The sequence below is a fragment of the Sapajus apella genome, unplaced genomic scaffold (assembly GCF_009761245.1).
Source record: "Sapajus apella isolate SASKATOON/1434 unplaced genomic scaffold, GSC_monkey_1.0 scaffold10, whole genome shotgun sequence".
Taxonomy (NCBI): Eukaryota; Metazoa; Chordata; class Mammalia; order Primates; family Cebidae; genus Sapajus; species Sapajus apella.
Window position 1 is genome coordinate 32,727,141 of NW_022436950.1, and position 23,567 is coordinate 32,750,707.

Sequence of the window (23,567 nt, forward strand, 5' to 3'; positions counted from 1 at the left end):
TCTTGCAAAGATGCAGTCTTGATCAAAATTCTGACAAAAGCTTAAAATACTGACTATAATTTCTATAACTCAAGAAAACCATACAGAAAATCTTTTCACCAAAGAAAGGCTCAGTGCTAGATCTATTTGAGGCTGAAGAGCCTTAGTTAAGTCAACAGCTCTTGTTCACACTTTGTACAAAGACATCTGTACAACTGGTTCCAACTTAGGAAACAGCATTTAAATATCAACAAACACATGCTCAGAGACAACTGGGTAAATTTTCATCAGGATGAAAATTTCTAAGAAACCATATTAGAGCAAATTATAAAGCAAAGAATCTTCTCAAAATAAGTATTTGCAAGTCATCACTTACTCTGTTCTTCCCACAGAAGTCATGTGAATTGCATTATAAAGAGTAAATGGAAGAAATTTCTAGACTGTAGTCAACTTACGCTTGAATCAGTAATTTATCATATTTCTTATATATAGTGATGATTATAATTAACATTTAATTAACTGGCATTACTTCAAATATTTATTCCATTTTATAAGTGCTGTGTTTGAGATATTTAACATATTAAATGTCTTTTATTTAAAAAAAATCACCATTCAGATTTTTATACTTTATGTGCTCTATAATACATAATACGCTAGAAAATAGTTGTTAAACAACAGACATTATTTTGACTAAACCAATATTATAAAAACAAAGCTTTACTGCACCTGCTTCTTAAGAGGATTATGACTAAATACTCACTTGTTCAGTATGAGGTCAAGAATGAATTTGGAGCCGAAGGCTTCAATCTGGAAGCTTGCCTGGGCCAGATGGACAGCCTATGGATTCAAAAAGACAGAAGAACCTTAACTTCCTTTCCTGTCTTTAAGACGCATTATTATCAAGAATGATATTTAAGAGGAGTAACTTTTATGTATCAGTTCATTTCCTTATGTATCTTCACATAACAATTCATTTCTTTAGGAGACTAGGTATAGTATCATGGCTTTGCTAGAAAAATCTAAATATTTGGGCAGCAAAGAGCTACTAAGACAATCCATCCTTGAAAATGAACCCACTAAGATAAAAACCAACAGCATATTCTGCTGGACTTCCAAAGTGACTGTGATGAATTATGCAAAAGTCTTACCAATTAAAGCTTGATTTCAGTCTGTTTTGTGCACAAAGATAACCAATTTTTTTTGCACACCTAAGTAAAAAATCGTGTCAGTGCTCTGCTCTTCAGCAGGAATTAGAACTTTCTCTGGAACTTTCTCTAAATGATGTATCAGTAGAAAGTGACAGTAAAACGGGAGAGTACAACTTTCTAACTTCAGAAAGCACTTAGAACCTGCCTTTTGTGTATACTGAAAGCTTACGTCCCCCTTTAAGAGTCATATGTTTACAAATATTGTCATTATTTTGTCTTAATTCAAAATACAAAGATAATTCCATTTAAACATGAATCCTATCTACTAGGAGTTAAAGATTATTATAGCTCACAGAAGCATCTTGAGTACTGCAAATTAACAAATCAATGAAGTTCTGTCAAAGTATTAGCTAACAAAAAACTTTCCTTTGTCACACTATCAGGAAGAAAAAAAAAGAACAAGACTAAATGAAACACCTACACCCTCCTTTCTTGACTCACAATTGTCCTTCCTCCAGAACTGCATTCCTAAGGCACAGTGTGTGCTGCAAATCATCTGTGAAGTGCTCCATGCATGGTAACTGCACATCAGCATGAACACACCAGGCATCACCCTCCCAGTACTTTCTATTCCCACCTTTCTCCCTATAGTATCCCTAGTCCTCTTTGCCTTCCCCTGTATTTTTGATGATTGAAACCCTCCCCATCTCTCAAAGGCATCCCACCTGCAGTGCTTTCCGTGAAGTCTTCCTTCACATAATCTTCACGCTCAGGGCTTCAGAAGCACTTTATTCATTTCTCCCTGTCTCTCCTTTCCCATCTCTTCCCTAGGTGGTGAGCTCCACAACACATATCACAGTGGTCTTGCAAACAGCTCTAGATTAATGACTCTTCCCAAAAATATCTGCCCTTCCAGTAATTCACCAAATATTCATTGTCAAGACCATTTTGCCATACCAAACTTATAAAACACTGCAAATAAACCATGACTTCTACTTTGTCAAGCACATTGCCAAATCGGATTGTCACTCAATAATAATCAATCCATAAATGTAAAAAGGAAATTAACAAATACTAAATTTTAAATGCAAAACAATGAGAAAGAAGGCTCCTAAATCCTTAATGCCATAGGAGGCCAAGTCGAATTCCAAACAACCTTCTAAAACAGGGTCACCATACTTGTGGGCCTCCTGTATCCATACAACTACAAGATAGTGAGAGAGAGAGAGAGAAACTTCTGTTAAGTGTGGTCTCTGTTATCCATAGCAGAACCTCTATTCAATACAAATATCCACTAATCTTTAATGTAGATCCATTCTGTATCTTGAAGCATTAATTCTTGCATAAAGATATTTATATTGATAAATAATTTGTACAAGGAGAGATTTTTCGGCTCTGGATCTAAAAAGCTTTAAGTATATAAAATTTACTTCCTGAAAATAAAATAAATCCCTAAGTATAGTTTCTCTTAAGAATATTATATAGTAGAGATGAGTTCATTAGTGGCACCCTGGTCTAAAAGAACTGATAAATATACCTCCTTGAACATATTTATAAACACTAAAAAGAACTTGACAGTAACCCAGTAAAAGACTTGTTTTATAGCAAATAAGCAATGAGACAAGTACAAACACTGGCAACTCTCTGTTGCAAAAGAAGGTAATCTGGTGGTAAATGCAATATCTTCATTTTACAGAATTGTAGGAGTTACACAATTTGATAATTGCTAAAATAGGTTTATACCAAGTCAACGTGACTAGCTTCAGTTTAACAGAATTTAATCAAAGAGCTAGCAAATCATAATTGGGTTTTTCTTTTGCTTTTGCATTCAATCATTCCATACAAACATATTAAGTCCACTTTGCATATAAAGATGGCTGGGACATAGCTTCCGCCCTCAAAGAAGTGATAGTCTCCAGAGGGGCAGGTAGAACTGTCAATTTCAGCTTCTCTAACGGACCACAGGGACCAAGGCTGAACCCACCCAGGCGCAGAGGGGTGCAGAAAGGATCCACTGACAAGGCACTATTTGAACAAAAACACAAAAGATAAATAAGAATCTCGTGTCGGGGGGAAAAAAAAGACACTCAGGGCTTGGAGGAAAACATTTACAAAAATCAAGTCAAAAATGAATGTGAGAAAAATAAGCTTTTTAAATTTTTTAAAAATAAATATGGCCTGTAGGAAAATGCCTTTCAGATGAAATGTTAAACAATGAATCTGAAAAGGTGGGATGGAGACTGGCAGGCTTCCTGTGACATGATCAGTGACATTTATGATCACAAACAAGTACATGTGGCCAAAACAATGGGCCTTCCCCCCTAAAGGACCATTCCCTCAAACTCACTCAACACCATTTCTAGCACATGCCATCATCATCATCATCATCATGATTTAAACATCTTCACAGATTTCTCTCCAGAACTGAATCAATTTACCATGCCAGCAACAACGCATCTGTTTATTCGTAGGGGAAAAAAAATCTGATTTTATTACATTTATCAGTAAAAATGTTTAATATTTTATTTTAATTCTAAGAGGACGCACATTTTCTATAAAACATTTCCTCACTATATTCATCTTCTTGTGACTGTACCAAACGGAATTAGTTTTATCTAATATATTTACATTCACGTTGCGTCATTTAAATATATTGATGTATGTTACTTTTCTTACATTGTTTCTCTTTCCATTGCTATACATTCTGCAAATGTATATACAGTACACATTCTTCTCTATACCAAAATAAATACTTGACAAGTGCTACTTTTCCTTATCATTTTATTTCTGCCCTGTCTTAGACACAATTAAAATAGTATTTAACTTCTGGACTCTAAGTTATACCATTTCAATTTGTCACTTTTTCTTTAACAAAATACCATACAGTTTTTATATATGCTCATTTTAAATATGTTTTCAAACAATGTAAAGTGAGTCCTCATCATTATTATTTTATAAACCACATTGTTAGTTATAATATTTTTTATAAAATATTGGCTTGCTTCTTCCAAATGGTAGAAAAGCTAGAAGAATGGCTGGGATGAGTACAAAGTCTTATAACACACAGCCATATCATTTTTGGTTAATTTAATAGATTTTGGAGTTAATTAACTGACCAGCATCGATGAAATCCACTAAAAATACAAAGAGTACCTACAGTATTGTTCTTATTTTACAAAGGAACTATACAATGAGGTTTAGAAATGTGTTCAGTAATACAAAATCAGATCCTAGGAATACTTCAGAGAAGAGGTCATGAACCACATATTAGGTCATAATTAGTTATTTTCTCTTTCAGGATATCTGTTAAACAGCCTTGCTTTTATAAGCACATTGACCATAATAGCACTGTGGAAGAATGCAGGGTTTTACAGCCAAAGAACATCATTACACAACAAGAACGAGCACGTCTCTGGGCTCAGAATTACCACCCTGAAGGACTGAGAACAGCTGTTGCCTAGCCACTTTAGTATTTTTCTTTTAACTCAGAATCTGGCACAGGGAAATTACAGGAGCTCTAAAAACAAAAACAATTAAACTCAATTATATACACAAACCTCCTTCATTGGAGAACAATTTACACATCTTAGCAATGTGCTTTTGTTTTCATTTTTTCTTTCTAGTAGATGGCATCTAATGGTATAATATTAAATAACTTTAAGAAGGCTGTTGGGCTCTTTGGCTAAGGCTTGTTTTGTACCTTATCATCAAGCAATGTTATGACATTAAGCAATCTCATACATGCTCAGTTCTGTGTAAGGTACATTGAATAAGCTCGAGAGACACCGTTATGTTTTCTTGGAACTTATATTCTAGAATAGTTAATAAAGACATGAAAACAGAAGAAAAATAACTGGATCTAATTATAAAAATAAAAGGCAGTTATTTGCAGGACACGTTTTCATGCAACTATGTTTCACACATAATAGGTGTTCAAACAGTATTCTTCACTACTTGGAAAGAATCTGTGAGCTCTGTAGAGTGGTACCCATAACTAGAACTGAAAAATGGGAAATAACACTTTCCCAGAATTAAAAACATATTGTAAGGCTGAATTTTATAATTTAGTAGAAATTGAGAAACTTGGGTAACTAGCCATTTTTAATTGTAATTGGTTTCTAATCCCTCATTCTAAATTGACACACTGGTGATCGCACAGGCTTGTGTTAGGATAAAAATAATAGTGCCTCATATTTCTTACGTTTTAATGATTTCAAAGTACTATCATGTCTATCTAGAACACAGCACCCCATACAGTTGGTAGACCAGACATTTTTATTACCCTTTTATAGAAGAGAAACATTTTAAAAAGGCACAGAGAGATTAAGTAATGTTATTGTCCAAGGTCATACATTAAAGCAAGAAATAGGAAGTGTTGGTTAGTTAAATGACAAACAGTGCCATATTTATGCCGGGAGCGGTGGCTCACGCTGTAACCCCGACACTTTGGGAGGCCAAGGCAGGAGGACTGTTGAAACCAGGAGCTCGAGGCCAGGCTGGGCAACACAGTGAAACCCTATCTCTACAAAAAATACAAAAATCAGCCAGGCGCAGTGACACATACTTGTAGTCTCAGCTACTCATGAGACTGGGTTGGGAGAATCACCTGAGCCCAGGGGTTTGAGGGGCTGCAGTGAGCCAAGATCATGCCACTACACTCCACTCTGGGTGACAGAACAAGACCCAGTCTCAAAGGAAACAGTAATAATAATAATGTGACCGATGTAGCTCAGCCACATTGAAAGAACTCAATCATTTAGGAAGGAGACAGTAAAGTAGGAAAAACAGAAAAAAGAATATAGTAACATTTTGGAAGAGTATCAGTCAGCGCCACCTTAAAGTTCCCTTCCAGGATAGCCACCATCTAGCAAATTCCAATGTGCACTTATACTCTGCATCTATACTCTGCAAAATTTGTAAATTTTATGTTTTTATTGCTAATTGCCATTATGTATTATGCTTTGACACTGTTCAAGTTGACACGTCTTTAAAATAATATGAATCATTTTCCTGAGAAGTGAAACAGCTGCAAATGTTACATGAAGGCAGTTCTGCAAATTAGGGTAATTTGCTGAACATTCTTGCCATGAGGCATTTAAATAGGTAGTTCAAAGGAGAAAAATATTATCATGTTTTCTTCTACCATGTTCCAATTGATAGTATTATGGGCTAACCCATCAACAGATTTGTATTGAATACCTACCTTATGTAAGATACTAGAGCAGATGTAAAAATATAGGAGAGTTAGTAATTTTTTTTTTTTGAGACAGGGTCTTGCTCTGTTGCCCAAGCTGGCATGCAGCGGTGCTATCACATCTCACTGCAGCCTTGACCTCCTAGCTGAAGCAATCGTCCCACCTCAGCCTCCCAAATAGCTGGGACCACAAATATGTGCCACTACTCCCAGCTAGTATTTTTATTTATTTTTTGTAGAGACAGGATCTCACCATGTTGTCCAGGCTGGTCACAAATTCCTAGGCTCAAGCAATTCACCCACCTTGATCTCCCAAAAATTGCTGGGATTACATGTGTGAGCCACTGTGCCTAGGTGAGAATTAGCACTTACTTCAAAAAGATTATAATATGGTTAAGGAAATAAAACGAGTAACTGCAAAGAATGAAAAATATAATATGTCAAATAATACGAATCATTATTACTATTATTATTATATTATTACTATAGAGATGGGTCTCACTGTATTGCTCCAGCTGGCCTCAAATTCCTGGCCTCAAGCAATTCTTCCATCTTAGCCTCCCAAAGTGCTGGGATTACAGTGTGAGCCACCACACCAGGCATAAATATTATTTGTAAAGATACCACATATAACATAAGCATGATTAATTACTGAATTTGGAGTATGGGCAACAAGTGCATTTGAATTAATGGAGTGAGTCTGCCGGGGGCTGGAGAGAGCTGAGAATGGCTTACGAGAAAGACTTTCTTCGCATTTAAAGACAGAATTCAGACAGCTCTTCTAGGATTGATTTGATAGGATGAAATTACAAAGTGTTTCTAATTATTTGCCAACAAATAAATGCTTAAGAAATCTGCTTTTAAAGTAAAACACAGGATGCCTTCCATTCTGGAGTGTTACACTGCAATGTGGATTGTGGTGTGAGTTAAACATGACATTTATCATAAAATAAAGCATTTCCCAAGATTAACAAGTAGGGGTAAAACATACACACCCAAAAATGCTAATGTATTTTGTTAATCAATCTATCTTTTGGCCTTAAATTAGGAAGCTTAAGTCATATCCTTTAAAGGCTATTACAAAGACAAGATCCAAACATCAGCAAACACACTCTTCTCACAGGCCACAGATGAACATCTCCCACTAAAGGAAGCAAATCACTATTTGACTTTGTTCTCTGTGCCAGCCTAGTTAGAAAAGATGGAATTTCTACAGTAAAAGAAATATAACCTATATTCAATTATGTAATCTGATGATACAGAAAAAAGGAAAGCATGGATTAATGTGAATTTTATTTCTGACCAAACATTATACAAGAACTCTTTTCTGAATAAATCAATTTTAAAGAGATTCCAAATTCAGCTTCCTCCCTTTTCTTACGTACCTCAGTTTGAGATACTCTTTTTTTTTTTTTTTTATCTGAGATGGAGTCTTGCTTTGTCATCCAGGCTGGAGTGCAGTGACACAATCTCAGCACTGCAATCTCCACCTCCTGGTTTAAAAGTGATTCTCATGCCTCAGCCTCCCAAGTAGCTAGGACTACAGGTGTACGCCAACACTCCTGGCTAATTTTTGTATTTTTTTTTTTTTAGTAGAGACAGGGTTTCACCATATTGGCCAGGCTAGTCTTGAACTCCTGACCTCAAGTGATCCACCCACCTCAGCCTCCCAAGTACTGAGATTACAGGAATGAGCCACGGTGCCTGGCCAAGGTACTCTTAAATACACAAAAGATGGATGCTGAAGAGAAAGAGGATGTAGGCACTTATATTCCAGTGAATACATATTCCAGTGAATCACATTAGCTGCACTATTCTTTTTAAAATTCTTCATGGCCAGCCAAAGAAGAGAAGCTACATGTAATCTTATGGTGGGTAGGGGGAAGGTCAAACTAAGATTTTCTTTAGTGATTATTTAGCAATTCTGGAGGACTCTGTAACAATACACTTCACTGACAAAGCATCCTTGGACATGTATATAAAATGTCTTCTATACATTTACCGTTAGTGATTAATGTTTGCTGGATATTAAACTGGCAATGCCAACTAAAAAGAAAGACTGAATTACAAGCCTTCGGAGCACTTGCTATTTAAAATGGGTAAAGCAGCACAAGTATCACTACAGCAGTATTATTTCACTTTCATATTTTTTTGAAAGATGAGTAAAAATACAACTATGACAACAGTTACCATGGAAGCGGTTTCTTTCGGCTGCCTTCCTGAATAGTAACATTTAATTTGATGCATTAATCTAGTAGCTGAGGTGTGATTCACCTTGTTCTTTTTCCTCGTCAATTCCTACATCACCAAACTGCACAACTCAAAAAAGGGTTTCTCTCTCTGCTAACACTTGTATCATAAAGCAAAAACATATTTTGTCTTTCTAGCCAGAATTATTGAACACCCACTAAATAATTTAAATAAAAGAGTGGAAATAAAATATAAGTTTTGGAAAGCAAGACACCAAGCACCATGCTTAGTGTCTGTGACTCATTACACGACAGTTTTTCAAATTTGCTTATATAATGTGAATACTATCCTGAAAGAAAAAAACAGCCTCCTGTGAGGCTACTCTCCTCAAGGAGCCCTACTTCCCTGGTCTGCCTACTCTGTCCTTGGAATTTTGACTATAACTGCCCAGTGGACTCATGTCAATGCAAATATCTATCTAAGGCAATAGAAGTTCCTGTAACTTGGGCCTGTATGATGACCACATAAGAATTAGTTAAGAATGGGTAATTCTGAAATACAACATGTAAATTACAGTACTGTAGTTATGCAGTCCATTTGAGCATTGTTGAATCTAGCAAACCATAAATGATACAGAGTAGATTCAAATATTAATCTCCAATTCTCCCTCATTTATAAATTACTGAAAACACATAATCAAAGAAGGCTAAGCAGGCCTGACCAAGCCAGAGCTTTCTTCTCTTGAAATACCTTGATTCACTTATCCTTGTTGGTAGGTTTCATACTATTTCTATCCAATGATTTGTGTTGGGATCTCTATACCAGAGCTGTTATTTCCATTTGCAGAATTTTTCAGGCTCTGCTTATAAGATTGCTCAAAGTTCATGTTAAATATACAGCTGTTTGACAATGATATTCCTAAGAGGCCTTTGCTTTCCTTGACTACCCTCAGCAAGTTGCATATTACTGGGGCAGAGATCCCTTTTATCTACAGAGAGCTATAGCTACAGATTAGGGAAAGGTCAGTGTTCTCTGGTCCTCAGCCATGTCTGGCTCTGTCCTTTGCACGGAATTCTGATCTTATCTATGACTATGGATAGGTTGCATTCTACCCCTTTGGATGAAAAGAGTAACTTTCAATTGGGAGTCATGCCAAAAACGGATTTCTCCATTTTACAAAAATGCAGGTGCCAGTAGGCTTCCTAAGTAACAAGATTAAGGACTGTTTCTTGACGTAGAGGCCCACAATTGTCCTGTTTCACAATTTTATTTTCAAAACAAATATGTGTGCTACACATACTTTACCCAAAGCTAGATGTAGAAAAGCTAATATTGATATGTGACCTCATGTTCTCTAACATCCAACTTCCACAGAGCTCTGGAAAATATTAACCACTCAATCTGTATTTGCACAATTTTAAAACATTTAGAACATTGACCACTATGCAGAATATTCTATTTTCATACACAGATGATAGGTTTCACCACATCCATGTAATGTTTTAGGCTTATTACAACTCCATTTTTCGCCAGGCATGGTAACTCACGCCTATAATCCCAGCACTTTGGGAGTCCAAGGCGGGTGGATCACAAGGTCAGGAGTTTGAGACCAGCCTGGCCAGCATGGTGAAACCACATCTCTACTAAAAATACAAAAATTAGCTGGGCATGGTGACATGCCAGTAATCCCAGATACTCAGGGGGCTGAGGTAGGAGAATTGCTTGACCCCGGGAGGCGGAGGTTGCAGTGAGCCGAGATCGCACCACTATACTCCAGTCTGGGCGATAGGGCAAGACTCCATCTCAGGAAAAAGAAACCTCATTTTTATTTCTAAATGTGAACCTAGAAATTACATGGAGGCTTGAAGACATATCGAAATAAAAATAGAATATATCTATTATATATCTGAGGAATATGACTATTTCCTGGATTATATATTGCCTTGTTGGCAACTACATCACACACGAAATCATTTCCTCATTAAGCAAATAATCATGTGTGTCTACCACATTTCAAGCAGAAGCTCTGGTCTTCCAGGGTTTACACTTTAGGGTGTGTGTTTTGTGAAGGATGGCTAATGTGACCAAAAAGAAAATATAAAGTAAGTTAGATAGTGATGAGTGATATAAGTAAAAAGATTAAAGTAGTTAAAAGTCAAAAAAAAGTTAGGGAATTTGTAGAACGGAGAGGTGACAGTTTTAAAGGGATGGTCAAAGAAGGAGTCTTTGAAGAGTTGGTATTTGAGCAAAGACTAGGAGGTGAAGGTGCAAGCGATGTAAATACCTAAGAGAATCCCAGGCAGAGGGAACAGCTAGTTATAAAAGCCCTGAGGCAGGGGCACACTTGGTTTATTCAAAGAATATCAATAAAAAGGCCAGTTTGGGTCAAGTGGAGGGAGACTAGAGGAGTTGTGCAGGCAACAGTCACAGAACCAATGAGGGGTCAATTGTGTAGCCCCTTGCGGGCCACTGTAAGAACTCTACCTTTTATCCTGAATGAAATAGTAATTTGCTGAGGATTCTGAGCAAGGAATGACAGGATGAGGTTTCCATTTTTTTAAGTTCACCTGAACCTACTGTATGGAGAATGCACTAAAATGGTCAGGTAGCAAGGGAGAAGCAGAGTGGCCAGTGAAGAGGCTGTTGCAATAATAATCCAGGTAGGAGGTGATGGGGGTTTGACTTGGGGAACAGTGGTGTTGATGAGACTTGGTCAGATTCTGGGGAGATAGTGAAGGCAAAGTCAATAGGGCTCGCTTACAGATTAGACATGGATTATAAATGAAATAGAGGAGACAAGAAAACTCTAAAATGTCTGGCCTGAGTAACCAGAAGGAGCAAGTAATTTGTTAAGATGGGGAAGACTGCAGGAGAAGGAGGTGGTGGTAGGAATTCAGGACTCTGAATCTAAGTTTGATAAGCACATTACACACCCAGGTGGAGTTGTGGAATAGGCAGTTAGATATAAGGAATAAATCTTTAAACTAATTGATATGGTTTGGATCTGTGTCCCCACCCAAATCTCATGTTCAGTTGTAATCCCCAACATTGGAGGTGGGATCTAGTAGGAGGTGATCATGAGGATTTGATGAGGACGGTTTCTCAGTGTTTAATACCAGCCCCCTTGGAGCTGTCATCACCATAGTGAGTTGTCATGAGATTTGAAAGTGTGTAGCACCTCCTCCCCTCTCTCTTCCTCCTGTTCTGACCACGTGAACGCCTGCTCCCACTTTGCCTTCCACCATGGGTAAAAGCTCCCTGAGGCTTCCCCAGAAGCAGTTTCTATCATGGTTCCTGTACAGCCTACAGAACCAGGAGCCAATTAAATGTCTTTTCTTTATCAATTAACCAGTCTCAGTTATTTCTTTATTACAATGATGTGAGAATGGACTAATATAGAAAATTGGTACCAAGAATGAGAAATTGTTATAAAGACACCTGAAAATGTGGAAGCAGCCATGGAACTGGGTAACAGGCAGAGGCTGGAACAGTTTGGAGGGCTCAGAAGAAGACGTATATTGTGAAATTCAGGAACAAAAAGATTCTGAAGCATTGTATAAATTACCTCATCCCTACATCTGTTCTCTGTGCTGCTACTTAAATCACCAAATGACAGCAAGGAAACTTTTCTTGAATTTTTCAAAAATTCACAATGCTTCAAAATATTGTAATAGTGCCAAAGAATAAAAAAGAAACAAAGCAATTTTTACAATTTTATATTATTTCAATTAGTTATTTCAGATGATGTTTTTAATTACCTGAAATAAGCAAATAACTATATCTGGGCAATATTCGGTTCATCAGAATTAGAGGAAACATAATGTTATTAATACTTGATAAAGATCTCAGTATAAAAGCTACTTATAGTACATTAATTTTTTTCCAAAAGTAGAAGACTATAATAAATTTAACACTTTTATCTTGGGAAAAAGAAAATTCTAAAATCCATTTAAATAAAGACTTCAAGCAAACTCTTTTCTTTCTGTCTCCCATTCCAGTGAATACTAAATTAGCCAATTTCCCACAAAATAAAAATTAAAGAATCTGCAAGAATGTAGCCCAGATGCAGTGGCTCACACCTGTAATCACAATACTTTGGCAGGCTGAGGCCAGAGGATGAATTAAGGCAAGTAGTTTGAGGCCAGCCTGGGTAACACAATAAGATCTTGTCTCTACAAAAAGTAGAAGAAAAAAAAATGCCCAGGCGTGGTGGTACGAGCCTATAGTCCTAGCTACACAGGAGGCCGAGGTGGGAGGACTGCTTGAGCCCAAAAGTTCAAGGCTACAGTGAGCAATGATCACACCCCTGCATTCCAGCATGGGTAAAAGAGCAAAAACCCATCTCTAAGAAAAACAAAGAAAGAAAATGTTGTACTACGTAGGGCAGAAAAAGACTAAGCTGGCTGATTCACTGTGCAACTAGATGCAATGTAGGAAACAGTGCTCAGTGACAGAAAGATAACAATTGCCGTATTCCTAACTTACAGGTTTACAAATCCCATTTCAGGGTTTCTCTAGTTCAACACTTGACATTTTAGGCTAGATACTTCTTTGATTTTAGGGTGACTGTCCTGTACCCTGTGGTACATTTCGCAGCATCACTAGCCTCTACCCACTAGATTCCAGTAGCCTCCACTGCCCAGCTGTGACAACCAAAAATATCTCCAGACACTGCCAAATGTCCTATGGGGGAGCATTAGCAGCAGGGAGCAAACTGGTTGAGAACCCCGGCTCTGTATGGACAGAGATGCATGTATAAATTCCTCTAGATGTGTTGCCTCAACACAAAATTCAACTTTCTTTTCTTTTTTATTATTTTTTGATACAGAGTCTCACTCTGTCACCCAGGCTGAAGTACAGTGGTGCAATCTCGGCTCACTGCAACCTCCGCCTCCCAGGTTCAAGTGATCTCCTGCCTCAGCCTCCCAAGTAGCTGGGATTTCAAGCACATGCCACGCCCGGATAATTTTTGTATTTTTAGTAGAGATGGGATTTCAACATGTTGGCCAGGCTGGTCTTGAACTCCAGACCTCAGGTGATCCACCTGCCTTGGCCTCCCAAAGTACTGTGATTATAGGCGTGAGCCCTGCACCCAGCCAAAATTCAACTTTATTTTCAAAGCTTATTTTCAGCTGTTACCAAGACCCTTGAAACAAAACATCAAGAAGTAACTGATGCAAACGAAAATGGGGAGTTTTGTTCTTTCAACAATTAAATATAATCCCCCTGAAAAGAATTCAATTTTTAAAAATATATAGCCATAGAAGGCTTCCCTCCAAATTAAACTACAGGTTTAAATCTGTCAAATAAGCTCATATGTATCCTTCAAAAAATAATAACAGAAGAAATGCTGCAACTATCTACAGAGTCCAGAAATCTGATCTTTGAAAAAGCTGCTTAATATTGCTTTCTTTCTCCCAAAGTGGCAACTTCACATTATCTTTTGAAATGTCATTTGATGACTCAAAAGAAAACAACTATAATTTAGACAGCAAGCAATGAGAGGGAAGAGGTCTCTATGTGGCATCTGTTGGAAATTACTAAGCTGTTTTTTCACAATCCATGTAACATAGTCTCCATCGGTAAAACCCCCAGGTCTCTAAGTTCCACTTATCTGGTGAAGGCTCCCACATTTCCATCTCATCCTAACCTGTCCCTGAGCCCAGGGACAATGAGGTCATTAACATGTGCACAGAAATGACCAACAGTCCTCCTGAGCTGAACAGGCTCAGTTTCCTGTCAGCCTCCTAAACCTTCCTCTTCAGCCCCGTATTGAGACACAGTAGCACTATTCCCCAGGATAAAGCATAAAAGTCATTTTTGACTTCTGGATAATTTCCTATTGCTACCCTAACAAATGTCCCTGAATGTCAGGGCTTAAAACAACACAAATTATTATCTTATACTTTAGAGGTCAAAAGTCCAAAATCAAAGTCTAGAGTTTAAAAGTTAAGGTGATGGCAGGGCTGGCTCTATCTGGAAGTTCTAGGCAAGATCCTCTTTCCTAACCTTTTCCACTTTGAGAGGCTGTCTGTATTCCTTGGCTTGTGGGTCCCTCCTCGCATCACTCAAACCTCTGATTCCAACATCATATCTCCTTCTCTCTGACTGTATCAGGGCCCCTGTGACTACAATGGGCTCATCCAGATAATCCAGGATATACTCCCATCTCAACAGCCTCAGTTTAGTCATAGCTACAAAGTCTCTTCTGCCATGTAAGAGTCATAGGCGTAGGGGATTAGGATGTGGACATCTTTAAGGGAATCTGTCTACTATAATTCCTCTCCTCTTCTAGTCTACCCACCTCCAAACCAGCAGCAATCTGGAGTCTCTACCTCCAAAATTTATCCCAAATCTACTTGCTGCCCTGCAATTCCTCTGCTCATCACCCAGTGCAGTCCACATCATCACTGCCTGAACAGATGCAAGCCACTCCCAACTGGTATCCTACAGCCACTCTTGCCCCTGTCTTGTCCGTCTTCCAGAGAGCTGCCATAATTATCTTATTAAAATATAAATTGGGTAATGTTATTTCCTTGTTTAAAACCCATCAGTAGCTTCCTGATGAACCCATAACAAAATCTGTATAGACCCTTCATCCTTTGGCCCCTTCTTAACTTAAAAAAAAAATAACAGAGCAGGAAATATGCAATTTTTCCTCCACAAAATGTCTCTCCATCCCTCACCATCAACCTCCTGAGGCTTTGCACACCACGCACCAAGCGGGAGCTTCCAGCAAATCCTCGAATGGGGGTACTTGAGTTCCAGCTGCTCCTGTTGAGTCTCCAAGTTTACTTTTCTCCCCAGAGGCAGAAGACAACAACTGTACACAGAATTCTAACCCTAAATCCTGCTGCTCCAAGTCCCTTTTAAATGTAAAATGACTGCTAAAACCACAGCAAATTCAAAATAAGTAAGGGATAAAAATCAAAGTGGTAGGGTGAAAAGGGGAAGAACGCCATAGTGTGATATAGTCTTTGCCTTTCAAAGCGGGCAGACAAAAGATAGTACTTAGGTTGAAGGATCTAAAAATAGGGCACAGATAAATTATTTAATGTTGTGAACTAAAAACAGAAATGTAACAGCCTTTGGGGAGTGCTGGGAGAGAAATTTTCACTTTTCATATTATATTTTTATGAACTCTGAATTCTTAGACCATGTAAGTAAATATACCAGAGTAACCACTAATTTTACACAACATACTTCTACTGATTTTACAGGCGTAAGTGTGCATGTGTATGCAAATTGGCCATCAGTTTTTCACCTCCAGTAACATTCCTTCACTCTGGGCTCCCAGAACTCCTGTTTGGAATTCCCAGACGAGAAACTGTCTTTGTTTCTGGACTTCCTGGTGGTAAATCAGGACTTTATGGATTTCCTAGCCATAAATCAAGGAGGCAGTATGATACCCCCAGCGGCCTCTCTGCTGACCTCTGTTTCTTAGCCCCTCTCCTCTGCTTCTATTTTGCAAAAGCTCTTTTGCCCCTGAATCATCTCACACCAGCCACTCCTGAAGCCAGCTACCCTCTTCATTTTCAAGCAATAAATGTCCTCACTTCATAATTCCTACTGTCCATCCAACATGCCCAAATCTCAGGAGGCAGCTAGTCCACAAATGCAAACATGGCTTGGAATAATGAACAATCCCTAATTCAGTGGTCCATACCCTCATTTCATATCCTCTAATAAATACCCAAATGCCTCTTATTGAAGGATATTTCACAGAATTTTAGGGCCATAAGGAGTTTTAGAGAACAAATGCATCCACATCAAAATTACCTGAGACTTACAAAAATGCAAATGACTAGACTCCATACAGACCTACAAACACAAAATCTTTTCAACAACTTCCCCAGGTGGTTCCAACTCACACTAAAGTTTGAGATTCCCAAATCTAATTCAACCTCCTTTTTTTTTCTTTTTTTTTTTTTTTTTTTTTTTACTTTTTTTTTCTTCGATTTCCAGAGCCTGGGCCCTTTACTCTCTCTCACCCAAGGGAGGTTTGGGGAAAGAAGTCACCAGGCTACAACCTCCTTATTTTTAAAATTGGGAAATTTAAATCTACAGATATAAGTGTCTTACCCAAAAGTGGCTACCTAATGCACAGCCTATTAATTATTCTACTCATAGTCTGGTCTCCCTTTTAAAGGAACTTGTGAGATAAAATATGCAAAAACAGATAAAAGGAAACTACTTCAGGTCAGACTCAGTGGCTCAGGCCTATAATCACACATTTTGGGAGGCCAAGGTGGGTGGGTCATTTAAGGTCAGGAGTTCAAGACCAGCCTGACCAACGTGGCAAAACCCTATCTCTTCTAAAAGTACAGAAGTTAGCCAGGCATGGTGGCAGGTGCCTGTAATCCCAGCTACTAAGGAGGCTAAGGCAGGAAAATCACTTGAACCTGGGAGGCGGAGGCTGCAGTGAAACAAGATCATGCCACTGCACTCCAGCCTTGGCAACAGAGGGAGACTTCATCTCAAAAAAAAAGAAAGAGAAAGAAAGAAAAAGACAGACAGACAGACAGAAAGAGGGAGGAAGGGAGGGAGGAAGGGAGTAAGGAAGGGAGGGAGGGAAGGAAGGAAAGAAAGAAAAATAATGAAAAAAATTAAACAAGGCACAAACAACTGGGAAAACATTCAAAAGGAAAGGACAGTCTTTTCAACAAATGGTGTTGGGAAAACTGGACATCCACACACAAAAAAATAAAACAAAGTTGATCCCTAACCTTACACCATTTAAATATTAACTCAAAATGGATCAAAGTCCTAAACATAAGAGCTAAAATGACTAAACTCAGCAGAAAACAGAGGGGAAAACCTTCATAACACAGGATCTGGCAATGATTTCTTGAATATAACACCAAAAGCACAGTCAACAAAAGAAATAACAGATAAATCAGACTGCAACAAAATTTAAAACTTTTGTTTGTCAAAGGACACTATTCACAGACTGAAAAGCCAACCCATAGAATGGGAGAAAATATTTGTAAATATATATCTGGTAAGGGATTGATATCCAGAGTATATAGAAAACTCCTACAACTCAACAGCAACAACCAAAAAAAACCCCAAACAATTGGATTAAAAAATGAGCAAAGAATTGAATAGACACTTCTCCAAATAAAGTATACAAATGGCCAATAAACACATGAAAAGATGTTCAACATCACTAATCATTAGGGAAATGCAAACCAAACTACAAAGATACCACTTCATACTCATTAGAGTGGCTAATACTTTTCAAAAATAAATAACAGAGGCTGGGCATGGTGGCTCACACCTTAATCCCAGCACGTTGGGAGGCTAAAGTGGGTAGATCACAAGGTCAAGAGATCAAGACCATCCTGGCTAATATGATGAAACCCCATCTCTACTAAAAATACAAAAATCAGCTGGGCGTGGTGGTGCATGCCTGTAGTCCCAGCTACTCAGGAGGCTGAGGCAGGAGAATTGCTTGAACCTGGGATGTTGAGGTTGCAGTGAGCCAAGACTGTGCCACTGTATTCCAGCCTGGTGACAGAGTGAGACTCTATCTCAAAAATATATACATACCAGAAAATAAAAACCAGTGCTGGGAAGGATGTGGAGAACTGGAACCCTTGTGCACCATCTGTGAGATTATAAAACGATGCAACCACCATGGAAAATGGAGGCTCCTTCAAAAATTAAAAAAATAATTGTAAGTACCCAGCTTGTTATATCTCAATAGTCTTTCTAGGGTATGTGTTTAAATACATAAACATAAAGAGCACCTCCTGCCAACCAACTGTAACAACTAACAGTCACCTAATTTTCTTCAGTGACCACATTATGATTGGAGGTGGGAAAAAAAAAAAAGTTCATTCTGAGTAGATGGGAAATCCCTGGAGGTCCAACTGAGAATGAAATGATCCAATCAGAATTTAAAAGGATCACTCTGCCTGATATGCATGAAACACAGGAGAACCAGAGTGAAAAGAGAGGGACAAAATCAGGGAGACGGGGAGAAGATACTAAAACAGTTCATGTGAGAGATCGTGGGTTATACCAGGTTGGCAGCAAAGGAGAAGTGGTTGGATCTCCAGACAGTTTTTGAAGGGAACACAAGACTTGATGGCTTGGCTTGATACTTGAGAGGGAGATAAGGGAAACGGGTTCTGGCCTAAGCAACTGGAAGGTGATGTTCCATTTAACCAGACGGGAAGGATGTGAGAAGGACAGGCTTGGGTAGGAGATAATACGATCAAGAGTTCACTTTGGGTATGTTGAGCTTGAGTCGCCTATAGGACATCCTAGTGGAGATACAGGATAAGTAGCTGAATATGTAGGTCTGGGTATCAAGGAAGATATTATGCTCTCTGTGAAAGAAAAAAGATTCTCAAATGATTACACCACAAACAAGTGCTTCATACAAATAAGCTAATAAATGTTTAACACATTATGGTGTGAAAACACAGGGGAAATCCAAGAACTCTGAAAAACTAAATGGAAAAACAAATTTAAGATCTGATGGCTGACAAGACAATTCACAAATATACTATTTGGGTAATAATCCTAAAATGCATTAGTAGGTCTTAAAAGGATTAATGTCCCAAATGAAAGAATAAATAAGTATATAGTTATAGTTAATTAGAAATGCAAAGAATAATAATTAACCATTTCCAAAAACTGTTTAACACACAACTGCAAGGCCAAAAATAATAAGACAACATCATCCCAGCATCACACTGGTGCTGAAGGGAACAAGTGACAGTACTCATGCAGCCCAACAGTGATAAATGCTTCTAACTACAGTCTAAACATTCTGCAGAGATGAAAGTCCATTATGTCACACAGGGCTGTCCACAGTAATTACCAAGTTTACTGACTCTCATAATTTTAGCCATAGCTTACGAGAAGAGGGAAATCAGTGTATTAACTCTTCTTGGTTAAGGCTGTTAAGATGCAAAGACCAAGATCTTATCTCCTTGTTATAACATATTCAATTATCTTAGTGTCCAAATAAAAACAGAATTTATATCTGATATTTCTACCCTGTTAAATTTCTTCTGGTTGGGAGGTCTATATCCTATGCTATTTGTCACGGTTTTATAATCATTACATTTCATTCCAAAGTCAGAAAACTACCAAAGGCAGATGAAAGTATTTCTTAGGTTTGATTTTGTTTGGGGAGTTGGGGGAAAGGGAGGAGAGGTGGGTGGATGTCTAATTGGAATACTTCTTGGGGAAATTATCATCTGATAATTTTTATCAGCTATTTACAGAATAAGTATTTGAGACCACATCATACACATCTTGGCAATTAGCTCCAAGAAGGAAATGGTTCACCTCGACAACCCACTAAAATGCCTAATTTCCAAGCCTGATCTAGAATGCCCTGATTATAGGCAAAGGTTTACGGAAAACTTCTCTACACCCCACGGTACAACTGCCTCTATGTGGTCCAGGGCTTGCAGTCTCTGAGACATCATGTGCATCCTAATGTAGTCTCTTCTTCTTGGGTGTTCACTTCTGTCTGAGGTAGACCAATCAAGCTCATCTGCAGCCATACAACCAGGAAGATCCTGAGAATCACCGCTTGCCATGACTGTCTCACAATTACCCTTAAATTTCCTTTCTTTTTTAGTAAAAGAAATTCTTTATTAATGAAAGAACAGTTCACAACTTAGATTCCCTAAGCCTCTAGTCAGTCATTAATCGGTAACATTTCCTGTGTACTTCCCGTGTGCCAAGCACCATGCAAACCACTTTACATGGGGGATGCCATGTAGGCCAGCCACAGCCTCTGGGATGGGCACTATTATTATGTCCATGTAATTGATAAGGAAGCTTAGAGAGGCTAAGTAACTTGTCCAGTTCCAGATAGTTGGTAACAGCCAATCTGTCAGACCTCCAGACACTTGACCTCCAACTATTCCTCCTCCAGAAGAGAGAAGTCAAAGGAATTTCTGATATTCTATACAGCCTAGAAGCACAATCGTATTTATCCCACAAATAAATGGCTATACTGGATCATTAAAATGCCAATTTCCTTGCTTTGCACCAAAATACGATGTCGGTGTAGAAACACTGGCTATACTGCATTTCACATGTTGACAAAAAAGTTTAAATTGGGTATATATCATTTCTTCAATTAGTAAAAAATAAAGGCTGTATTAACCAGTTCTAATTAAATTCAGCTTATATTGAAGACCTACTTCTTCAAGCATCATACTCTATATTAGAAAATATTTTTCAAAAAAAAAGAAAATCTACTTCTAGAATGGTTCAAATGTCTGACATATTATTTGGAAACACCAAACATGACCACTTTTGTTCAGTATACAAGAAAGAAGGAAAAACTGCTAGAGGAAAACAAAAGTTAAACAAGATTAGTAAAGAAAGGTAAGCAGATAAGCAAAATATTCTAAAAATGCTACTAGTGTAAACAAGATTATTTATCTGGAGTACTCATTTAGGTAAGAAAAAGAAGATGAGAAAACCAGGAGATCACAGAGAAAGGCCAAGGGAGGCGTGTATACAATGCATATAGTTCAGCTGTAATTAGTTCGCAGGTCTTTATCATCAAGAAGGAAGGTGTCTGCAAAGGACAGAAGCTTCCCTATTCAACCCACAGACATATCATTTGGTTAGGCTAATAATTCTTAAGACCTACAGCAAACTGACCTGACTTGTTTGGGCTTTTGACTCATCCTCTGGTTGCATTTCCTCACCCAGAACACAGAAATAATCATCATCTTGGCAGTTATGCTGCGAGGACCATATGAGATTATAGATATGAAAGTGCCTCAATAAAACTGTTCAGCTTCCACAGAAAGGCTATATATTATATTTATAACTAATGCATTGGAGAGTTGAGCTGAAGTTGGTTTCATGCATTGTACTTACCTGAAGACATAAAAAGCGAGGATATACATGGGGAGAGAGGACTCTCCTAAGCACTGATTGATTCACATTGTTAATGGAGCCCATCTGCAATACAGCTATTATAGTACAGGGTATTAGCAGGTCTGCTTACAATTAAAAGACAGCACAAAGCACCCAATTAAGTGAACCAGACTACAACTTGATGCAGTAAATTCTTCAACGACCACACAAAGGGAAAGGAGGTTCTAAAACAGGTACTGGAATTCAACAGATACTCAAAAACCTCCATCTTCATGGCTGTAGAATGTCCTTTATGATGTCTCTAGCTGTGCTTGGATTTGACTACTTCTAAATTTAATCTTTAGCCTTGCTGAGGGCAAAAAGAGGTGTTTCAGCAGTATGTAACTACCTTGTTCCCACTGCCACCTGAGATTCTTTTAAAATGTGGCAGGATGACTCCCTCGCTGCCATGCAGATAAGCAAAAAGTGTGCCCAGCTATATAATTACTGATTGAAGCTCAAGAGCAATATAGTCAATGGTCCAAGGTTTACATGGTTTGGCTCTGTGCCTGCACGCAAGTATCACGCTGAATTGTAATCTCCAGTATTGGGGGAGGGACCTGTTGGAAAGCGACTGAATCATGGGGCAGATTTCCCCCATGCTGCTCTCATAGTCACTGGTCCAGGGTTGATATGGTTTGACTCTGTGTCTCCACACAAACCTCATGTTGAATTGTAATCCCCAGCTTTAGGGCAGGGTTTTCGTGGGAGGTGATTGACTCATTGGGGGCAGATTTCTCCCATGCTATTCTCATGACAGTGAGTGAGTTCTCACGAGAGCCGATGGTTTAAAAGTGTGTATCGCTTCCCCCCTTGCTTACTCTCTCTCTCCTCCTCCACCATGGTAAGATGTGAGTGCTTCCCCTTTGCCTTCTGCCATGATTGTAAGTTTCCTAAGGCCTCCAAGTCATGCTTCCTGTACAGCCTGTGGAACTGTGAGTCAATTAAACCTCTTTTCTTCATAAATTTCCTAGTAACAGGTAGTTTGTTACAGCAGTATGAGAACGAACTAATGTAGAAAACTGGTACCAGGAGTGGAGCACTGTTATAAAGATACCTGAAAATGTGGAAACAACTTTGGAACTGGGTAACAGGCAGAGGTTGGAACAGTGTGGAGGGCTCAGAAGAAGAGAGGAAGATGTGGGAAAGTCTGGAACTTTGTACAGACCTGCTGAATGATTTTAACCAAAATATTGACAGTGATATGGACAATGAAGTCCAGGCTGAAGTCATCTGAGATGGAAATGAGGAACTTATTGGGAACTGGAGTAAAGATCACTCTTGCTATGCTTTAGCAGAGACTGGAGGCATTATGCCTTGCTCTAGAGATCTGTGGAGTATTGAACTTGAGAGAGATGATTTAGGGTATCTGGCAGAAGAAATTTCTAAGCAGCAAAGCATTCAAGATATGGCCTGGCTGCTTTTAAAAGTATATGTTCCTAAGAGTGAATAAAGAGATGGTCTGAAAGTGTAACTTATATTTGAAAGAGAAGCAGAGCGTAAATGTTTGAAAAATCTGCAGCCTGACCATGTGGTAGAAAACAAAAACCCATTTTCTTTGGAGAAATTCAAGACTGCTGCAGAACTTTGCGAAAGAGGAGGAGAGTGGAAATGCCTTAAAGGCATTTTAGAGACCTTCACAGCAGCCTCTCCTACCATAGGTCCGGAGGCCTAGAAGAAAAAATATGGTTTCTTGGGCCAGGCCCAGTCCTCACTGTTCTGTGCAGCCTCAAGACATGGCACCCAGTGCCCCATTTGCTCTAGCTACAACCACGGCTAAAAAGGACCAAGGTACTGCTCAAACTCTTATTTCAGAGAGTGAAAGCCCCAAGCCTTGGTGGCTTCCACGTGGTATTGGGCACACATTTATGCAGAAGGTAAAAGCTGAGGCTTGGAAACCTCTGCCTAGATTTCAGAGGATGTACGGAAACACCTGGCTATCCAGGCAAAAATCTGCTACAGGGGAAGAGCCCTCATGGAGAACCTCTATGAGGGCACAGGGGAAATGTTGGATTGGAGTTTCTACACATAGTCCCTACTGGGGCACTGCCTCAGGGAGCTATGAGAAGAGGGTCACTGCTCTCCAGACCTTGGAATGGTAGAACCATCAACAGCTTGCACCATGCACCTAGAAAAGCCACAGGCACTTG

General features: G+C 38.6%; 1 protein-coding gene across 10 annotated transcripts in view; it reads right to left on the reverse strand.

Annotated features, from left to right (window-relative positions):
• ADAM23 (ADAM metallopeptidase domain 23) overlaps nucleotides 1-23,567 on the reverse strand; it is a 197,685-nt gene that overhangs the window by 162,531 nt on the left and 11,587 nt on the right. For all 10 annotated transcript variants that reach the window (XM_032278479.1, XM_032278481.1, XM_032278485.1 and 7 more), the window contains exon 3: nucleotides 740-816. In XM_032278479.1, the coding sequence (XP_032134370.1) occupies nucleotides 740-816 (77 nt within the window). The remainder of the gene's footprint in view (nucleotides 1-739; nucleotides 817-23,567) is intronic.